Source organism: Apiospora phragmitis (assembly GCF_038363925.1).
Source record: "Apiospora phragmitis strain CBS 135458 chromosome Unknown utg000011l:1.0-3236445.0:1.0-3240683.0, whole genome shotgun sequence".
NCBI classification, from domain to species: domain Eukaryota; kingdom Fungi; phylum Ascomycota; class Sordariomycetes; order Amphisphaeriales; family Apiosporaceae; genus Apiospora; species Apiospora phragmitis.
This window is the reverse complement of record NW_027117411.1, coordinates 1,544,247-1,561,313: the sequence shown is the minus strand read 5'-3', so window position 1 is coordinate 1,561,313 and position 17,067 is coordinate 1,544,247. Positions and strand designations below refer to the sequence as shown.

Below are 17,067 nucleotides of genomic sequence, written 5' to 3'. Positions count from 1 at the left end.
TGTAGCAACAGAGGGATCGGCGGTTATGAAGTCGAGTAGATAGGTCATACCACATACTAGGTTACCCCTGAAATTCATATCAAGTACTTCATACAGCAATCATTTGCATGCGTCGTAACGTAGCACAACATAGTACAATTGTGTCAAAGCCGCATGGTATGACGCTGAATAAATGGCCGAGGTTGGTTACATTGCAAAAGGTTCACGGTCTATTACAGCAAGGCCATGTGAGTTCTTTAGCCCCGTCTTTCTTTCATTATGTAATTGTACATTGAGCTTTTCGTTGGCTTTTTTCAGCCTGGAAATACGTTAGAATATACGTGATTTCCTCATGCTATATCGATGATAGCTTCATGCCGGTTACTCTTCTATTCGTGAAGTCCGTAGTATCGCACTCTTGTGTACTCATCCGGTGAACCTTCATCTATTTGCCGTCTTCCCAATCCGGATTCTGCGAAAAGTTAGTTTAAGTCTCACTTTAATCCTGAAATTATAGGACATACCTTGCGCAGAATTACCAGGCCTTCGAGCGTACTGCTCAAGCTGATATACTCCTCATCCTCGAGTTCCGCACGCTCACCGTATGCTAACAGCACAGGTGTGCTCTGTGTCTGCCAACCAGTGATCGTCTTGGGACGACCAGCTTGTCCAACAACATCCACAGCTTGGCCGACTCGTACGTTGACCGTCAGAGGCTTGAGGTTCTCATCGAGAGTAACGAGGAATCGCGGATGCATGGCAGTGACGAGTAAGTACAGCAGGTAATGGGACTGCGACGTGACGAACTGCTTGGCATCAATCATGGCGACGAGAACGGACAGCAGACCAGCCGTGCTGACCCGCGACAGGACCTGACGATCCGTGTGGAAGGGGTTGAGGCTCATGGTGCCCTTGCCCATGTGCAACAGACCTTGGGCAATGCGAACCATGAATAAGGATTCCTGGTCCCGGTGGTAGTATGAGGCTAGTTGGCGAAGAAGCTGGGCAAGACGAGCGTTGTTTGTGCCGGCGCCCAACAGACCCATGGCGAAAATGGCGTTGATGGCCACATCGTTATCATTGTCGTGACTGTACCGAGATAAAGTGTCGTATACCTTCATCTGGGGGTTGCTGGGACTAATGAGACCCATGGCGAGCGGCACTGCTCGTCGGATGTTGGGCTCACCGTAGTGCATCAGATGTCCGAACTGACGGAGCACCATCTCCTGACCAACATCCTCACCCATCGCAATCAACGCAATACCGAGAACGGCATACGACTGCAGCAATTCATCTCCCTTCTTTTCGTCCGTGTCTTCCATATGTTCATTGCAAATATGCAGAAGCTCTTGGATCTTGAGCACAGCACCTGTTCCGGCCCAGGCGCAGATTTCAGCCAAAAGTGCGGTTGGCCTAGCCATGGGGTGGTCCACTGCCTTGAGCGTTTCGAGGATGACCTCAACCTCCTCCTGACGACCAAAGAACAACAGACCCAGTCCAAGCGCGAGGAATCGAGTCCACTTGTCTGTCAGCTGTGTCTTTCGGTCCTCATCAAGTAGAAGAGTGACGATAGCCTCGCTAATATCGGGGTTAGAGGTGCCAACGTAGACCATGCCCAGGGACAGTGCAGCCATGGATGAAATTTGCATCTCCTGGCTCGAATCCGTGATAATGGGCAGCAGGAGTTCGCAGAGGTCTTCCTTTTGCGAACCAGCATAGGACATGCCCAGACCCATGATGGAGGCTGTTCGGACGAGAGGGCTCTTGTTCTCAAGTTTCTCCTGGTCACCCAACAAAGCAAGAGCCGGCTCCGAATCTATCCTAACACCTGAGTTCATGATACCAATAGCGAGCATGGCACCGGCTTGGATTTGAGGCTCGTCAGCATAGGTAAACTTGTCGACCTTGTCCAACCCGTTTTCAACATCCCACATGAGAAGAGTGCCGAGAGATGCGACGGTAGACATCATGCCTTCGTCTTTCGTCTTCCACACCCAGCTCTCCTTGTCCTGCTCAACCAACATCATCTTATCGTTGCCGAAGCCTGCATTCACAAAAGCGTTCACAAACGCAGCAGCCAGGTTGTGTCGTGCGGAATCCAGGTTGGTCATGCCAGCAACGCGACTGCTCTCCAGGTGGCTCTTGTAGATGTCTTCGGTCGTCTTGGGCTCGAGGATGTTTAATTCCTTGCCCAAGGTCTTGAAATACTCTGCCAGTTTGATGTTGCAAAGAGCTTCCTCGATATCTTGCTGTTGGCTCTCATCGCCCTTCTTGGCCACATCGAGCCAGATCTTCTGACGGCCAATAAGGAAAGCCAGTTGCTTCTGCAGGGCAGGGTCCGGGGCACTCTCAAAGTCGGCCTTGATGAGATCGAGGTCGTTAAGACGGATTGCAATTACCATAGCCTGGGTATACTCCTTGTACCTTTTGTAGATGTCGTGTGCTGTTCGAAGGAACTGTTCATTGTCGGGATACGTAAGGAGGTTGACCATGCTGACAAGGTAGAGACACACTCTAGAGTAAGTCTCCCCGTCGACGAAGTTGGGAAGGTCTTCGATAATCTCCAGCTCGCTCATCAGATCAACCGCATCGGCCTCGGCATTGCTCTTCAAGAAGAGAGGAACCAGCACCAGTGCGAGGTCCACCAGGTCTTTTGTTGGCTCCTCAGCTGTGATGCGCTTTACATAGACCTCTCCGATCTCCAGAGCCAGATGTCTCGTGTATTCGTGGCCCCACGAGCCGATATCTTCTGTGGGCGATAACAGCCGGTACTTAAGGGTGTCTTGTCGGTCCTCGTCGGAAAAGGTCATGCCGATGACAGATAACACATCGGCCAGCGACGCCTTGTCGTTGCCCTCGGGCCAATCTTCGTACAGCTTCGTCAAACCCTCGTAGTGTGGCCGTAAGAACTTGAGGGGCTTCGGTACAGCGGTCATGGATGATGTGGACGTCTTGATGGAGGTTTTCATGGCCTCCATGGCGGGCTTGTAGAGGGTTGCATCAGACTCCTGCGACTCGGGAATTAGTAATGCATCACGAGGTGACCAGAGGAATCAACCGCACCGTCAAGCGCTCGACCAACATGTCTAGTTCGTTCTTGAGTTGTTGATCCTCCTCGCTGAGCTCTTCCGAAGCTGCCAACCCGTTAGCACTCATCGTACGCAGCAGTCACTCGCCAAGTTGTCGTCATACAATCTATAATCTTCTCATCATCCTTCTTGCCGTTCACCTGAGCATCCTTGCCCTTCTTGGTCTCATCGGCCTTGTTGTCGGCAACGGCCTTTCCCTTGCCCTTGTCGGCCGACTTGGGCACATCATCCTTGGCCATGGTGGGAGGAGTATGCGGTGGAAAGGCTGAGTAGGAGGATTGGTGATTTGCCTTCCTATCGATTCACCAGGGAGAGGCGAAATGGAGTAGGAAAGTGTATAAGTAGAACAAACAGAATATACAGGCACTGATCTGTGGCTGTAAATTCTGTGATGTGTATCGGAATAAGGTGCGAGTGCGCGATGGAAGACGATGGATGGATGAAGTGTTGATTGCACACGAGCTTCCCAAAGCTCCGGCTAGGTTAGCTCTCACTGGTTGAGTGGTGACTTAGCTCACAGCAATTACGCGCGAGGCTACTGCCTGCCTGCCTGACCCGACGTAACAGATTTGGGTGGGAGGGCTTGACAGACAGAACCCAGCCTCAATTTGGGGCAAGCCAATCTAGCCTGGCCTGTGCTTGAGGCTGGTACAATGCGAATCTGATCGCTAATCAGGTACGTACCTCTGGGCCGTACGAAGTACCGCTACGGCATCTTATCTAAGCTCTTGCATCTTTTTTATCGTTATCGATTACAATAAGTTTTGGTGGTACCGCGGGGTTGCTTTTTGGGTAAGGAATGGAGGGGATCGAAAAGTCGTGAGTCAAGTAACGTGAGTCGACGTGTTCTAGAAACTGCTCCAGAAAATTGTACTCTTCGATAGAATAACTACGGTACTCAATCTAGACACTTCATTCGCAAAGCAGGATTCAACACCACCCAGCTGCCCAACATGAAGTTGGATACTAAGGCCATGCGCCATCTCGCGGCGGAGGACTGGAAGGTCCTTGCAGCTGTATGTATTGTAACCCCTTTGTTATTGTCTCTCCCCTGTCGCCAATTCGATACTAACGAGACCGCCCCTCTGGACAGGTAGAGCAAGGCACCAAGAACCACGATCTCGTCCCGACCGCCGTAATCGAGAAGCTCTCGCGGCTCCGCGGCGGCCCCTCGTCCGTCTCCAAGTCCATCAGCGCCCTGGCCAAGACGAGCCTGATCGGGCGCGTCAAGGAGGCCAAGTACGACGGGTACCGGCTGACGTACGGCGGCATCGACTACCTCGCGCTGCGCCACTACGCGCAGCAGAACGTCGTCTACAGCGTGGGCACGCGCGTCGGCGTCGGCAAGGAGAGCGATATCATGATGGTCGCGGACCACGCCGGCACCCAAAAGATCCTCAAGATCCACCGCCTGGGCCGCATCAGCTTCCGCACCGTCAAGTCGAACCGGGACTACCTGCGCAAGAGCCGCGGCCAGGGCCAGGGAGGCTCCTGGATGTACCTGTCGAAGCTCGCCGCCATGAAGGAGTACGCCTTCATGAAGGCCTTGCGCGAGGAGGGATTCGATGTACCAGAGCCTATCGCCCAGAGCCGGCATACTATCGTCATGGCTTTTGTCGATTCTTTCCCGCTGCGACAAGTCAGCGAAGTGGGTGACCCGGCAGGCTTATATGCCGACTTGATCGGCCTAATTCTACGTTTGGCGAAGTACGGCCTGATCCATGGCGACTTCAACGAGTTCAACATACTAATCCGCGAAGAGCGGTCAACTTCACGGAACGAGACTAAGGGCACAGAAGAGGAAACCATCAAGGTGACTCCTGTTCTAATTGACTTTCCTCAGATGGTCTCCATGGAACACGCCAACGCCGAGATGTATTTCGACCGCGACGTCAATTGCATCAAGCGTTTCTTCGAGCGGCGTTTCCATTTTCGTCAGTACCCAGCCCGGTCCCTATTTCAAAGATGCCAAGAAAACTGTCGGCAAGGACGGCGCAAGGCGGTTGGATGCAGCCGTTGAGGCCTCAGGTTTCACTAAGAAGATGTTAAAGGATCTGGAAGCCGCGGTCGCCGAGCAACTAGCTCGAAGAGGAGAAGAAGGCGAGGATGCTGACGCAGTGGAGGAAGAGGATGACGACGACGATGAAGGCGACAGTGATGTATCAGGCGAAGAGGACGAGTCTAGAGAGCAGGAAAAAGCAGTACAGGAGGCTGGGCCGGGCACAGAAGCAAAGGGAGAACCTGGAAGGATAGAGATCTCCAAGTTATCCCTAGGCAACGAGACATAGCTTGCTTGCATGTAAGATTGGACGCCATTTGATACCCCCCAACTACATATCTCAATCAAGGACGTTTATCCTATGGCGGACTTGGTCTACAGAACATATATGTATTTTGCCATTAGAATACATCTCCAGAGATCAGGTCTTTGGGCGTAAAAGAGCATGCCAAATTATTTATGGCAAACTAGAAAAATTGTGCACAGCCAGATTGCAACGGGAAGACATCGTATCTTAATAGTGCAAACAAAAACTCCATTCTGATGTTTGGATCTATGAACAAGATCATCTAGCTACTACTGCCCCGGGTAGACTAGACTGCAGCGGGAACAACATAGAGATGATACCATCATCATTCAGATACAGTGAACCCTTTCCCTGAGCCTTGTATGTATGATGAACCGAAGTGAAAACCTCCTGAATGAATAAGGAAGATGCCAACAGCATCCACAAATATCAGTCAAAGAAGGGTCAAGTAATGTATGGTACAAAAAAAGGAAACAGTGCTGCCAAAAACCCTAATGACAGACCGATGTGGTATCTCTTGGGATGAAGAAACAAAGTGAACGACAATGCTAGCCCACGACCAACAACCAGATTTCGTTGTATGCCATGGGAAGGTAGATCATGTTGTGTCAAAGTCAAGGGGTAGGAATACAGTAAAGGCATAAGATAGTAGGTCCAGTGCCTAGTCTATTCATTCTCCTGCTCGAGATGCTTCACAGGAGAAGATCGTGTGCTGCCATTCGCAACCATTGGTGACTCAACATGAATCGTGGCACCCTCGTCGCCAGAACCATCCTCCGAAGCCGGTGCCTTGCTAGAAGCAATGCTGCTCGGTCTAACGAGAGGAGTTGGTTAGTGGCCTACACGAGGGCAGAAGCAGGGTGCGTACGGGTTGCCCTTGTTCTTCAGACACTTTGCCTCATGAGGGGCATAGGGGATACCGTTACTGGATAAAATATGTTAGAAGTTATCACAATATTGAGGTGTGGGAAGAGGAATAACTCACGGTGTGGCATTGCCAACACTGCCCTGGCGCTTCCAGTTAGGCTGATTGTAGATGGTAGGCGTGAGACCGACAAGAGGAGTTCCGTAGGCGCCCACATTATATTCGTTGGTTCGGAACTGGCGTCGCTCAGCCGTGACACGCTTCAGCTCCTTCTGGGCCGGAGTATCGGCATAGCGGATCTGCATGTTGAGACGGTCGTCACCAAGCGGCTGGTTGTGAAATTCTTGAATGATCTTATCACAGACGTCACGAGACTCGAATCTAGGTGAATGTCAGCAAATGAGTCTGTTGACATCAAATATCGATAGTGATATGTGAAACTTACCGAGCGAAACCAACACCGCGGCTATTGCCCAGGCTATCGCGCAAGATCTTGCTGGAGAGAATAGTATAATTCATGAAGATGGCGGCCAACTCGTTCTCAGTAACGGTCTTGGGCAGGTTCGAGATGTAGAGGTTGGTCGAGCCTTCGTCGCCTTCGGCCTTGAGACGAGAATTGAACGACTCCTGATCGCGAGGGTCGAAGTCAGTAAACTTCTTATCATGGGCGAAGCAACGGCATCCGCAGAACTTGACAATCTTGGTGTCAAGTCCGTGAAGGTCACCATGTCCGAGGCTGGGGTCGCCAAGGAAGGCATCGCTTGAAGAGCCGTACTGCTCGAGGGCGGTACTGCCGCTGGGCTTAGCACTTGTATAGCCCTGGGACTGGCGTGTGGTACGGCCATTGGGCTCAGCACTGGACGAGCCCAACTGGTTGTACTGGTGGTAGAAAGGCACGCTGGGAGAACCACTTGGCTCAGTGGCGTGGCAGGTACGGGGCGCGCGCTGAATCTCAGTCATGTTTACCCTTGCGAAGCCGACTTCATATCCCAACCGGTAAAAGCCTCGGATGCAAGCCTCGGAGTCGCGCTGCTCAACGAACTTTGCAAAGCCAAATCTGTCGCGAGGGATTAGTCTTGGACATAGGACGCAAATGATCTAGGACTACTTACCCCTTGCAGGCGCCAGTGGTGGTGTCAATGATGGCCTTGGATGTTTCGACGCGTCCGAAACGTGCGGCATACTTGTAAAGAGTATCATCGTCAGTAGTAGGGTGCAGACCGCGGATGTAGACATTGCGGTTGCCGGGGATGGCGTTAGTAAGACTTTGCTCCAAGGTCTTCATGTTCTCCTGGGGAGTGAAGACAGCAGGTACAGCCTGAGGGATAGCCGGGTCAATAATGAGCAGGGCATCCATGTCGCGATCAGCGGCAGTAGACACAGTCGGAAAGGCCTTGGGCTGTTGCACCATGCCAGCTGAAGCGACTTGCTGAGGCGAAGGGGTGGTGTAGGTCGAGCGGTCAAAGACAGTGACACGAGCAGCAGCATCACGCGAAGCAGTACTGCCAAAGAAGGGAGTGGCAGGCGTGGACTCAGTGGTCGAGTACGAAGATCGACGGTTGTCCAGAGGCGGAACATCCTGCTGATGAGCAATGTGCTGTTCGGCAATAGACGGCTGAGGAGCCTTGTAAGCGCCGAGGCGACCATTGGGATACTCGAAGGGAGCTTGGTTGTACAGACGCAACTCAGAGTCTTTCATGCCGGGCACAGCCCACTGGGTGGCAGCAGGCCATGCATAGCCGCCGTGGACGTAGTAAGGCTCATCCATAGGCATCTGACCAGGGCCCATAGGGAGACCAGCAGCTGCAGGGAAGCCGCCAGGGAAGTACATGGGCATGGCTGCGGCAGCTGCATTGGCATCGAACATGGGAACCGGGGTTCCGTTGACGCTGAGACCATTGAACGAGTTCATGATGGCGCGCATGTTGGCATCAGATCCAGCAGAGACAGGCTGAACACCATTCTCGTTGGTCGGAACTGCCGAAGACTGGCCAGGAAGGTAGGTACCAGTCATGCTGTTGCCAGCCATGGCGGCAGGGACAGGAGCATGAGAACCAGCAGCGCTAGCAGCGTGCTTGTGACCGTAGTTGTTATCAGATGCCATGTTTGAGGTTGAGTAATTCATAGTCTGTTTGTCTGTTCCAAAAGAAAAGGAAAAAATGTTAGTACAAAAGAAAATTCCACTGCTGAAATGGCAGACGAAACTGAATTGTATACGTGACGATGAGTGATGTGGCATGTGCAAGATGGAGAGGTGAAGTTGAAGTTGGCATGAAGGGAAACTTGTATCAAGATGGATGCCGGGGTAGTGTACAAGACCTGGGGAAGCAATTCCAGGAATAGAAAAAAAAAAAAAGAAAATCGGAACACCGAGAAGAATACTGCCTAATTGGGCGCTGCGCAGCGTCTGATAGGCCGATCCGAGCGTGGATCTTTACCATAGGAAATCCGGGGTTGAGCGGAGCAAGAATATACTTGACGGCAGTGCAGAGGTTGTGGATGATGATGATGATGATGTGTGGTCCAAGACCCAAAATCGCAGTCGACAACAACGACGATGATGACTGAGGAATTGGGACGTTGCTCGCAGATCGATGGCAGGTTGGGATGATAGAGAGGGAAGGGAAGCGAAGGGAAGGGTCGATGTGATTTGCTTACCTTGAACAGTGGCCGACTAAGACCAAGTCTGATCTGAACAGAAGCGGGATCTGGTGTTGCAGTAAATTAGTATGAAATTGCTTGTATGCTTGCACGATGGTAGAAAGAGAAGAAGCCTGCTATGTGTAAAGCAGTGCTTCCAATGCTTTTGTTGTTTGCACAGGACGTGGCTGGCAGAGAATGGTAAAGAGTTCTCGAAGGTGGGTGTGCGGTGTTGATGGTGAAAAGAAGGATGGGAACCGAAGGAAGGGCAGGGCGTGTTTAAGTAGGCTGGGAAAACAGTGGCAGAAGTAAATGGTCGATTGTCGAAGCAGAATGCTGTCCGAGTTTTCTTACAATCGATCGAGAATCGGTGTTTTGTGCTCCTAGGCAGAGGGGAATAATCGACGACAGCAAAGGAGGGAGGGTTATGACGCTTGTGTTAACAACGATTGACGCCGCGTTCATGGGTCGTTCACGACAACAACTCGCCGATTGTCTGCACCAAAGCAGGGAAATGGTCTCACCTTTCAGAATCTGGCCAATGCCACCAAGACGGATTGTATGAAGCGAGCGGGCACAAGTAAAATAGAGTAGCTAGCGAGCAAGATGCGGATGGGAAGGGATCGTGAGAATGTCGCGGCTTGGTGAGTTGATGCTATGCTGATGGGTTCGGAAGATGTGAGAAGAGTCGGAACTGCACAGGCGACTTGGAAGAAAAAGGCCCGACCCAATTACTCACTTACAACACTGATTACTAGACACACGGAGGCATGCACCGAAGCCTTTGCAGTGTTCCAATGGCTCGGAGGAAGGCACGTCTCTGCTATCGGCTGGCCTAGGTTATGGAGTTGTTGGGAAGAGTAGCAAGAGCCCCCTATCTGTGGCTTATCTCCTCTTTCCTGGGCGGAAGCTCTTAACACAATTCTACATGTACACATGTATGTATTAGCAAATGTAGACCAAAATAACGCGCAATTGGATGCAATGACGTACTGCACCTAGGGAGTTCCCGGCATGTGAAAATCGATCCTGGTATGTTAACAGTGTCTGCCTAGCCCTCGCGATCGGAAGTTGGGACTGTCAAGCTCTCCTGTCACTTCAAGGCGTTGCTATCGTGGTGGAAGTCGTGGGCACGGAAACCAAGTTGGGTATCTTGTTCCGTCTTTCCTCCCGCTTCAATGTCCAACAAGTGATCAGATTACGCCCTCCTTGCTCCCTTTCTCCCTTTCGGACGAGAATTGCGTGAAGACCCGTACGTGCCTCGAGGTTGCCAACAGCAGTTGCGCTTGATCACTAATTGGTCTCGACCCTAGCCTTTGCTCAAGGAGTGTTGTCTCCGTCGCTGTCTTCCTTCTCCGATCCGAGGAGACTTCTTGTCGTTCCGTCGAGCACGTCCAACACGACTCGTACCTATCCTATCGATCTCGCTTCCAGCTGTTCTTTCTCCCTATGTGCTTCGGAATAGCCAGCTCTCAACGACTTCCTCGATTTACGGTCCGAGTTGGGTATACCACCGCGACTTCTCGATTCCGATTGCCCGAGGTTCAGGGGTGCATACGTTCAGCGAGAATCAATGGCTAGCCAGATGCCCACATAGCCCTTGAAGTAAATGTTGGGCGGAGGATGGGTGAAGGTTGGGCCACGGGATATAGATGTGGAGGATAGTGTTTTGCAGCCGGTACCTGCTCCAGCACTTGAGGATAGCCGAATGCAGTCGATCTTGACTCGACCTAGCACAGTGTGGTATATGCTTTGTCTTCTGTCTCGATAACTAGATCGTCTAGTTGGCAAGTATTGTCGAATAGCCAATTACACTTCCCCCTCCTTGGTCTCTTCTAAGGATACCTGAAGGCTGCTTTGTAAAAGCTGGATAAGGATACCAATAATGGATGCAAAGATGTACAATGAAGGGAGCCAAAATACTCGGTGATGTGCTGGCAGACTAAGGAGGTGAGGGCTACTGGACGGTCAAGGCATATCCCTAAGGGGTTCTCCGGGTATTATACAATGGCTGTAACCTAGACAGGGCACATGTAGGGATGGATGAGATACATCAGGGAGGCTAGGTCGGGTCGAGAACGACCGGTGAGAACGGAAACGATACTGTTTGTAGTAGCATACCCTTGCCAATGTATTCGCAGTTCCATTTCCGCAAGCGCTAGGTGACCACGGCCTGCAGGGCTGCCGAGCCGGCAGACACATACTGGGGTGGATGATCAGAGCTAGAGAGGTGATATCGTTTCCCCTCCTCCCTGAGATTTGGGTATGACAGTATGTCTCCTGCTACGAAGGCAGTTTAGCAAGGCAAAGGAGGCGACATCTTGCTTGAGTGGGGGTGGATAAGAGAAGATTGATACAAGGGATGTAACGAGGACCTACAGTATGCCAGATAGGGGCTGACAAACTTTACCCATGGCTGCACACGAACTGGGCCTCTGTTTGTAGGCACTGCCAGAAAATGGGCAAGGATTCATTCTAGTGTGTAAGTACATGTAGTTAGCCCATGCCAATCGGACGCGTGTGTGGCCTGATCCAATGAGCACTTCAATCTGAGATGTGATAAATAACAGCTGCAAACGCGTCGGCCTCAGGTACTGACCGGGCATATTTGGAATGAAGTGCCTTGCCCATGGGACATGTACAAGGCAAGTACCCGGCATATGGGAGCTGTATCCACAGGGAAGAAACGTGGAGATGCCGGATTCAACGTTGATAATGGATTAAATACCTAGCTGACTTCTTCAGTCCAACTGCATGGGAAAGAAATCATCTCGAACGCATTTACGTGCTGTGCTGTCTGTGCTGATTGACGCCGGCAGGTCGCATGGTATCCGAAAAGCCACTCCCCAGTTGCCGCCATTTCAGCGACTCCGTCTCGTGTGCTCACTAGTGTCTCAGGACGATCTCTTGATAAGAGATGGCGGCAGTGAGTGCCGATGAGGCCCGGTCTTGACCTACCACTACTACGGCGATTCCAGGGGTCAGGTGCAGGTTTGGTTCAGTTGAATCTGGCCTGGCCTGGAGTCTGGCCTGATAGGATCCACGTAGATCGGATGGTCCTGATCCCATATCTCCTACATGGGCTGCTTCTTCGCCGGCGCTAGAAGGCATAGCGGGAGCGCACATATGTGATGATATGATGACTGGCCGTGGAAAGATCCTGGAGATCAATCATGATCGACATGGGTTCCCGACTGGAGATCAGGTACGGAGTACTGGGGTAGATGATGGGCTTCTCGAACAGGCACAGGCAAGGTTCTTTGACAACGGTTCTAGATTCCGAATGCCAATCGAGTTTGAGAAGTCAAGCTTAAACTTGGGGGAGGGGTCCAGCACCAGACTAAAAGCAAGGGGTCTGATGTCTCAAAGTCCCGGCCCGGAGCGAATCCGTGCGGCTGGGCAAGATATATAACAAGTCTCCGAAAGTCCTTATGTTTGGTCCTTTCGAGCTTCACTGGAGCTACAAGGCTTGGCAAGCATCCTGTTCCACGACGTCACGCCTCCAAATTAGCGCTGGACATGGAGTGTCGAGTAGACAATGCCTCACGGGGACAATTGCAAACGACAACCTGCCATGTGCGCCGTCACCCGTCTGATCTCATCCAATGGTGATGTCAAATCCTCCAACCTGAAGCGTCTTGGCATATTCAGCCACAACGGGCTGGCCCGTGCTGGCCAGATTCCAAAAGACGGTAGATTGACGAGGACGTTCTGTGCGAGACAACATGTACGGAGTAAGTAGACTCAACGGAACTGATCCTTCTAATCGCTGATCGCCATGTCCGTCTTCATCGGCGGAACGGGAGCCGTTTGTCGATCACAAAGGGGTAGACAACGAAGCGGTGTATGCACCTTGGCATCATGATCATTTGGAATGGCTTATTTACATTCATCAATGTTGGTTCGCGTACGTACCTCATACTATCACTTCTAACTTTCCTACGTCGCTTTCTCGCTACATATTATGTTCAAATAACAACTCAGATTTGGAGAATGCTCCAAGTACCTGTCGCCTAAAGTCGTGCCTGGTTGCTTACCGCTGACTTATCCTTGAGGCTATGTAGCCTACAGCCTCTCATAGCTGTTGAACCTGCAAATCGTTCGATTTTGGCACAGCCTTCTACAATGAACCATTGGAACAGCATACCACAACTTACAGTTTGAATCGATGTTGCTCTCAGTCATAAGGCTTTGGGTGAATTCTACTGGATTTTGTCCACACTTTCTCCTTCTACCCAAGCTTTATCGGTACCTAATCCGAGGAATTCAGGATGGTCTTCTGACAGTGACTTCTCCTGGGTTACAATATTTTGCTTTCCCGTGCCGCACATGTTCACTGAAGTAGGTAGGTATCACACAATACCGATCAGCTACGAACTTTCCCCCCTTACCTGCTCGCAAGCCATGCGCGAGTATCTACCTGTAGTTGACTGGTTTGCAACATATCTACTACATACCTCAGGCACCAATGTATAGGTAGATGATCATCCCATCCGGTGGCAGGGAGTCCAGGGAGAACAGATGCGTCTCGATCAACAATCAATGCATCACTTACAAATTAGGTAGAACGCAGAAACACGTCATAATCAGTCGTTCATTTATTATGCACATATGAACTACTCTCAGCCCCCTCGAACTGTGCCTTTCGTCCACTTCGTAAGAGGAGAGAAATCGCAAGACGAGTAAATACACAAAGCGTGAAAAGGACCGAGAAAGTTGTGCGAATTAAAGATTGCGTGCCAAAAACCTGCTGCACAATGACGCTTTGTCCACCTAGAAGATGGTGTCCTAGAGCAACCTAAGCCATGTGTGCTTGCCTTTTTTTATACCTCCATTTTCGTATTTGTCGGGAAATCAAAGCATCGTTCCTGATATGCAGTCCTCGTTTTTTCCACCAAAATGCCAAACTCACGATGGCATTGTTAAGATGTAGGGCTATACGCCTGTAAAGTGGCAATTGTCGAGGGGTACATCTCTCACCGCGAATAAGGGATAAGTGCAATTGGAGTGGACGTCTTAAGTCGAAGGAGTCGATGGAGGGTGGTTGAGTTGAGGACAGGTTCAAGCCGCGACGGGGGCCGGGGCGGGGGCTGCCTCCTGGGCGCCGTTGCCGTTGGACTCGGACTCGGCAGGGATGTTAGCCTCCTCGTCAGTCTTATCGGGGCTGTCGATGGCGACCTTGACAGCAATCTCGCGTCCCTCAATCTCCTTGGCGTTCATCTCGGTAACGGCCTTCTGCTGCAACTCCTCAGAGGCCAGGGTGACGAAACCGAAGCCACGTCCCTTGCGGGCCTCGCCACGAGCCTGAAGCTTCTTGATCATGAAGCGGGGGATGGGGCGAAGGGCGATCTTGGCGGAGGAAGGCTCGTAGGCAGCGAAGAGCTCCTTAAGCTGTTGCGTCACATTACAATTAGCACTGAGCAAGAGCACGCCAAGCAGACTCTCTTACCTTCTCCTCGGTCAGATCATAAGGCAGGTTGGCAACCATGACCTTAGTCTTGGACGGGATACCGTCAGCGGGAGGGCCACGCTCCTTCTTCTCGCGGGCGGGGCGGGACTTGTCCTTGGACTTTGAGTTGTCAGTAGTGTTCTTGTTGGTAATGTCCGTCAATGGTAAAACCTCGTCGTTGGCAGCAGCAGGGGCCGCAGCCTCCTCAGTGCCCTCGGCTTCATCCTTTCCGCCATCCTATCGTCGGGTTAGTCAATTGCGCAAAAAGTCGCTAGAGATTTTCAACATACAGATCTGCCGCCTCGGCCAGCGCGGCCGGCACGACCACGGCCGCGGCCGCGGCCACGACCAGAAGCTCGTCGACGAGAGCCTTCGGCACCAGCCTCGCCCTCGGTGGCGCCCTCGGTCTTCTCACCAGCAGCAGTGGGGGTGCGGGCAAGCTGAACGGAGACCTTACGCTCCAGAATCTCCTTGCCGGAAAGCTCGCCGATGGCGCGCTCAGCCTCACTAGGGGTGGAGAGGTCGACGAAAGCGTATCCGACAGGGCGGTCGGTACGAGGATTCTTGGGGATTGAGACGGACTCGCTGCAGCAAGGGTAGAAATCAGTAAATGCGCCACCCACATGTGGTTATTGTTTGATCCAAGCCATGGCTAGAGATCATAAACAGGCTCAGCTAAGTTCCAGTGGGCCCGACTTACACAAGGTAGCCCTTGAAGAACTCCTTCAGCTCCCCTCAGTTGTCGCATAGGCAAGGTTGCCTATGTACAGACGGCGACCTTCAGCGGCACTGGCATGGACGGCATCCTTGGACTCGTCCTTGTTGCCGGTGAGGGATGTATTGCTCAGAGTGTTGGCAACATCATTGACGGCGTTGTTAGCTGCGTCAGCAACTTTCTCCACGGTGCTGGCCATTTTATTGTCGGGAAATGGGATGGTTCTGGATTGATGCTTTCGTGTGGGAGATTAAGTTAGGAGATGTTGTTGGTTTATGAGAAGTTCGGACGTGCAGTAGACACAAAAAAATCGAACTCTGAAACAATTCCGGGGGAGTGAAAAAAGGGTAGCTAGGTGCCCTAGAGACAAGGTGAAGGAAGACTTGAGAGGTGGTGTTCGTGACACAAGATCTTGAGATTGATTGTTGTTGAGAGGTGTGAGGAGAGAAGAAGGGAGAGAGGAGCCGGAGGTCGTTCGAGAGGTCCAGCGACGTTGACAAAATAATTATTTTCTGCCCCCTGCAATGGACAGATTAGTGTGACTTTCGTGGGACCACGGCTTGGGGTGGCAATAACGGTCAATGGGAAGGAGCGGCGGCTCTTAGCTTGAGGGGCCCACTTTGCGTGGATGGCAAATGGGGAAGACGGTTAGGGAAAGAGGAAAGAGACAAGAAAAAGGCATGGAGAGGCGTGCAAACATTGACGAGAGGAATAAGCAACAAAGAAAGCCACATCGAAAGCAGTCAAGCATTGAATTCAAGCAGGACTGGCCTGTGTCATGTCATGAGACGGTTAAGATAAGTCAACATATTATTATGTAACTTCTACAAGAATATAATCCAGCCAGTAATACATAGTAATGCGCCTTCATCTTCCATCCCCTTTAATAACCCGGTATCTGCATCAGTAATAGTAGTCTTCGCATCGTGAATTCGATCCATGTATCAATCTATATCTGGCAATCATTGCAATCACGTGCAGTTATTTCAAGGCAGAGAGTTCCCTTGTGTCGATGCCACAGTTGTCACGAATCCGTAAAGGTCAACCCATTCATGGTGACTCGCTCTTGCAGAAGGAGCTGATCATCTAGGCGATGAAAGAAAGAAATCACGAGGAATCAGAATGATTCGCAGTAGCTCTGCAAGTTCGCATGGGCATTGGCAAGCTCAATTGTCAAGGGCATTGTCAGCTGCGGTTCACAAAAATCTTTAATTATGTACGTCAATTGATGGGTTGGACTGCTTGCTCGATTAAGGTGATGACATTGTGAGATGCCATGCATCTGCATGCATGCCCTCCTGCCATAGTGATATTGATATATGTAATGGATGGTCAACACTTGTAGTAGTACCTGCAGAGTAAGCCCGAAAGTGACATTTCACGAGATTCTATAGCAGTTTTCCATGATAGCTGGTTGCAGAAAGAACAGCTGATGGTAGTCGGGAATAACTGCAGTTCCTCCGATGCGTAAAAGAAGCATCCGGAGAAGCAGACCTGGGAGTGTTGCCAGTGACATACTAACGGAATGAACGCCACTATCATTATATTCCATTGGTCGCTGAATAGGAGTAGCTCCTATCAATGGCATTCGAGAGAATGGATATTTCGCAGTCCAGCTCGCCTTTTTAGTGAGCGCAGTTCCGAATGGAGCAAAACCACCTCACGGACGGGATGCAGGTAGTAGCCGATGCGGTATACCAAAGGCTCCTCAATAGGGGAGTTCATGCCGAGGTTGCTTATATAAGAAAGTCTTGAGGGGAAAGGGTAGACTCCGCTTGCATGAACGATATAGGGTTGCCTTATTTATTACAGTGCCCGGGCGTTGATCGTATACATAAAAACCCATCTCTTGAAGGGTGAATGTGACCTCCTTTGGAAAGGTGGAAAGCCATATCAGCTATGACTTTGATCGCTTGGACCCTGTGTTCCGGAAAGAGATGCACCGGACGACAGCTCTTGTCCATCTTGATTGTTTTCTAGAAGACGGCAAAGGAACGATGAACTGACATGGGAGGCACTAGATT

At 51.2% G+C, this 17,067-nt stretch overlaps 5 protein-coding genes across 5 annotated transcripts; 1 reads left to right on the top strand and 4 right to left on the bottom strand.

Annotated features, from left to right (window-relative positions):
* Window positions 1-424: 424 nt before the first annotated feature.
* On the bottom strand, window positions 425-3,307 carry PG994_013249 (26S proteasome regulatory subunit rpn-1; the record flags this gene model as incomplete). The annotated part of the gene is made up of 4 exons (XM_066864658.1): window positions 425-451; window positions 504-2,987; window positions 3,043-3,113; window positions 3,172-3,307. 4 exons carry the CDS (start codon window positions 3,305-3,307, stop codon window positions 425-427), a joined length of 2,718 nt encoding a protein of 905 aa, XP_066709619.1.
* A 714-nt stretch (window positions 3,308-4,021) lies between these two features.
* PG994_013248 (RIO1 family protein) lies at window positions 4,022-5,356 on the top strand (the record flags this gene model as incomplete). The annotated part of the gene is made up of 3 exons (XM_066864657.1): window positions 4,022-4,084; window positions 4,162-4,959; window positions 5,015-5,356. 3 exons carry the CDS (start codon window positions 4,022-4,024, stop codon window positions 5,354-5,356), a joined length of 1,203 nt encoding a protein of 400 aa, XP_066709618.1.
* A 684-nt stretch (window positions 5,357-6,040) lies between these two features.
* PG994_013247 (RNA recognition motif (RRM) domain) lies at window positions 6,041-7,199 on the bottom strand (the record flags this gene model as incomplete). Its single annotated transcript, XM_066864656.1, has 3 exons — window positions 6,041-6,188; window positions 6,360-6,620; window positions 6,685-7,199. 3 exons carry the CDS (start codon window positions 7,197-7,199, stop codon window positions 6,041-6,043), a joined length of 924 nt encoding a protein of 307 aa, XP_066709617.1.
* A 148-nt stretch (window positions 7,200-7,347) lies between these two features.
* On the bottom strand, window positions 7,348-8,343 carry PG994_013246 (RNA-binding- RBD; the record flags this gene model as incomplete). Its single annotated transcript, XM_066864655.1, has 1 exon — window positions 7,348-8,343. The coding sequence occupies one exon, from the start codon at window positions 8,341-8,343 to the stop codon at window positions 7,348-7,350; it is 996 nt and encodes a 331-aa protein (XP_066709616.1).
* Window positions 8,344-13,940: 5,597 nt separating this feature from the next.
* On the bottom strand, window positions 13,941-15,242 carry PG994_013245 (uncharacterized protein; the record flags this gene model as incomplete). Its single annotated transcript, XM_066864654.1, has 5 exons — window positions 13,941-14,270; window positions 14,329-14,565; window positions 14,619-14,913; window positions 15,029-15,062; window positions 15,101-15,242. 5 exons carry the CDS (start codon window positions 15,240-15,242, stop codon window positions 13,941-13,943), a joined length of 1,038 nt encoding a protein of 345 aa, XP_066709615.1.
* Window positions 15,243-17,067: the final 1,825 nt, after the last annotated feature.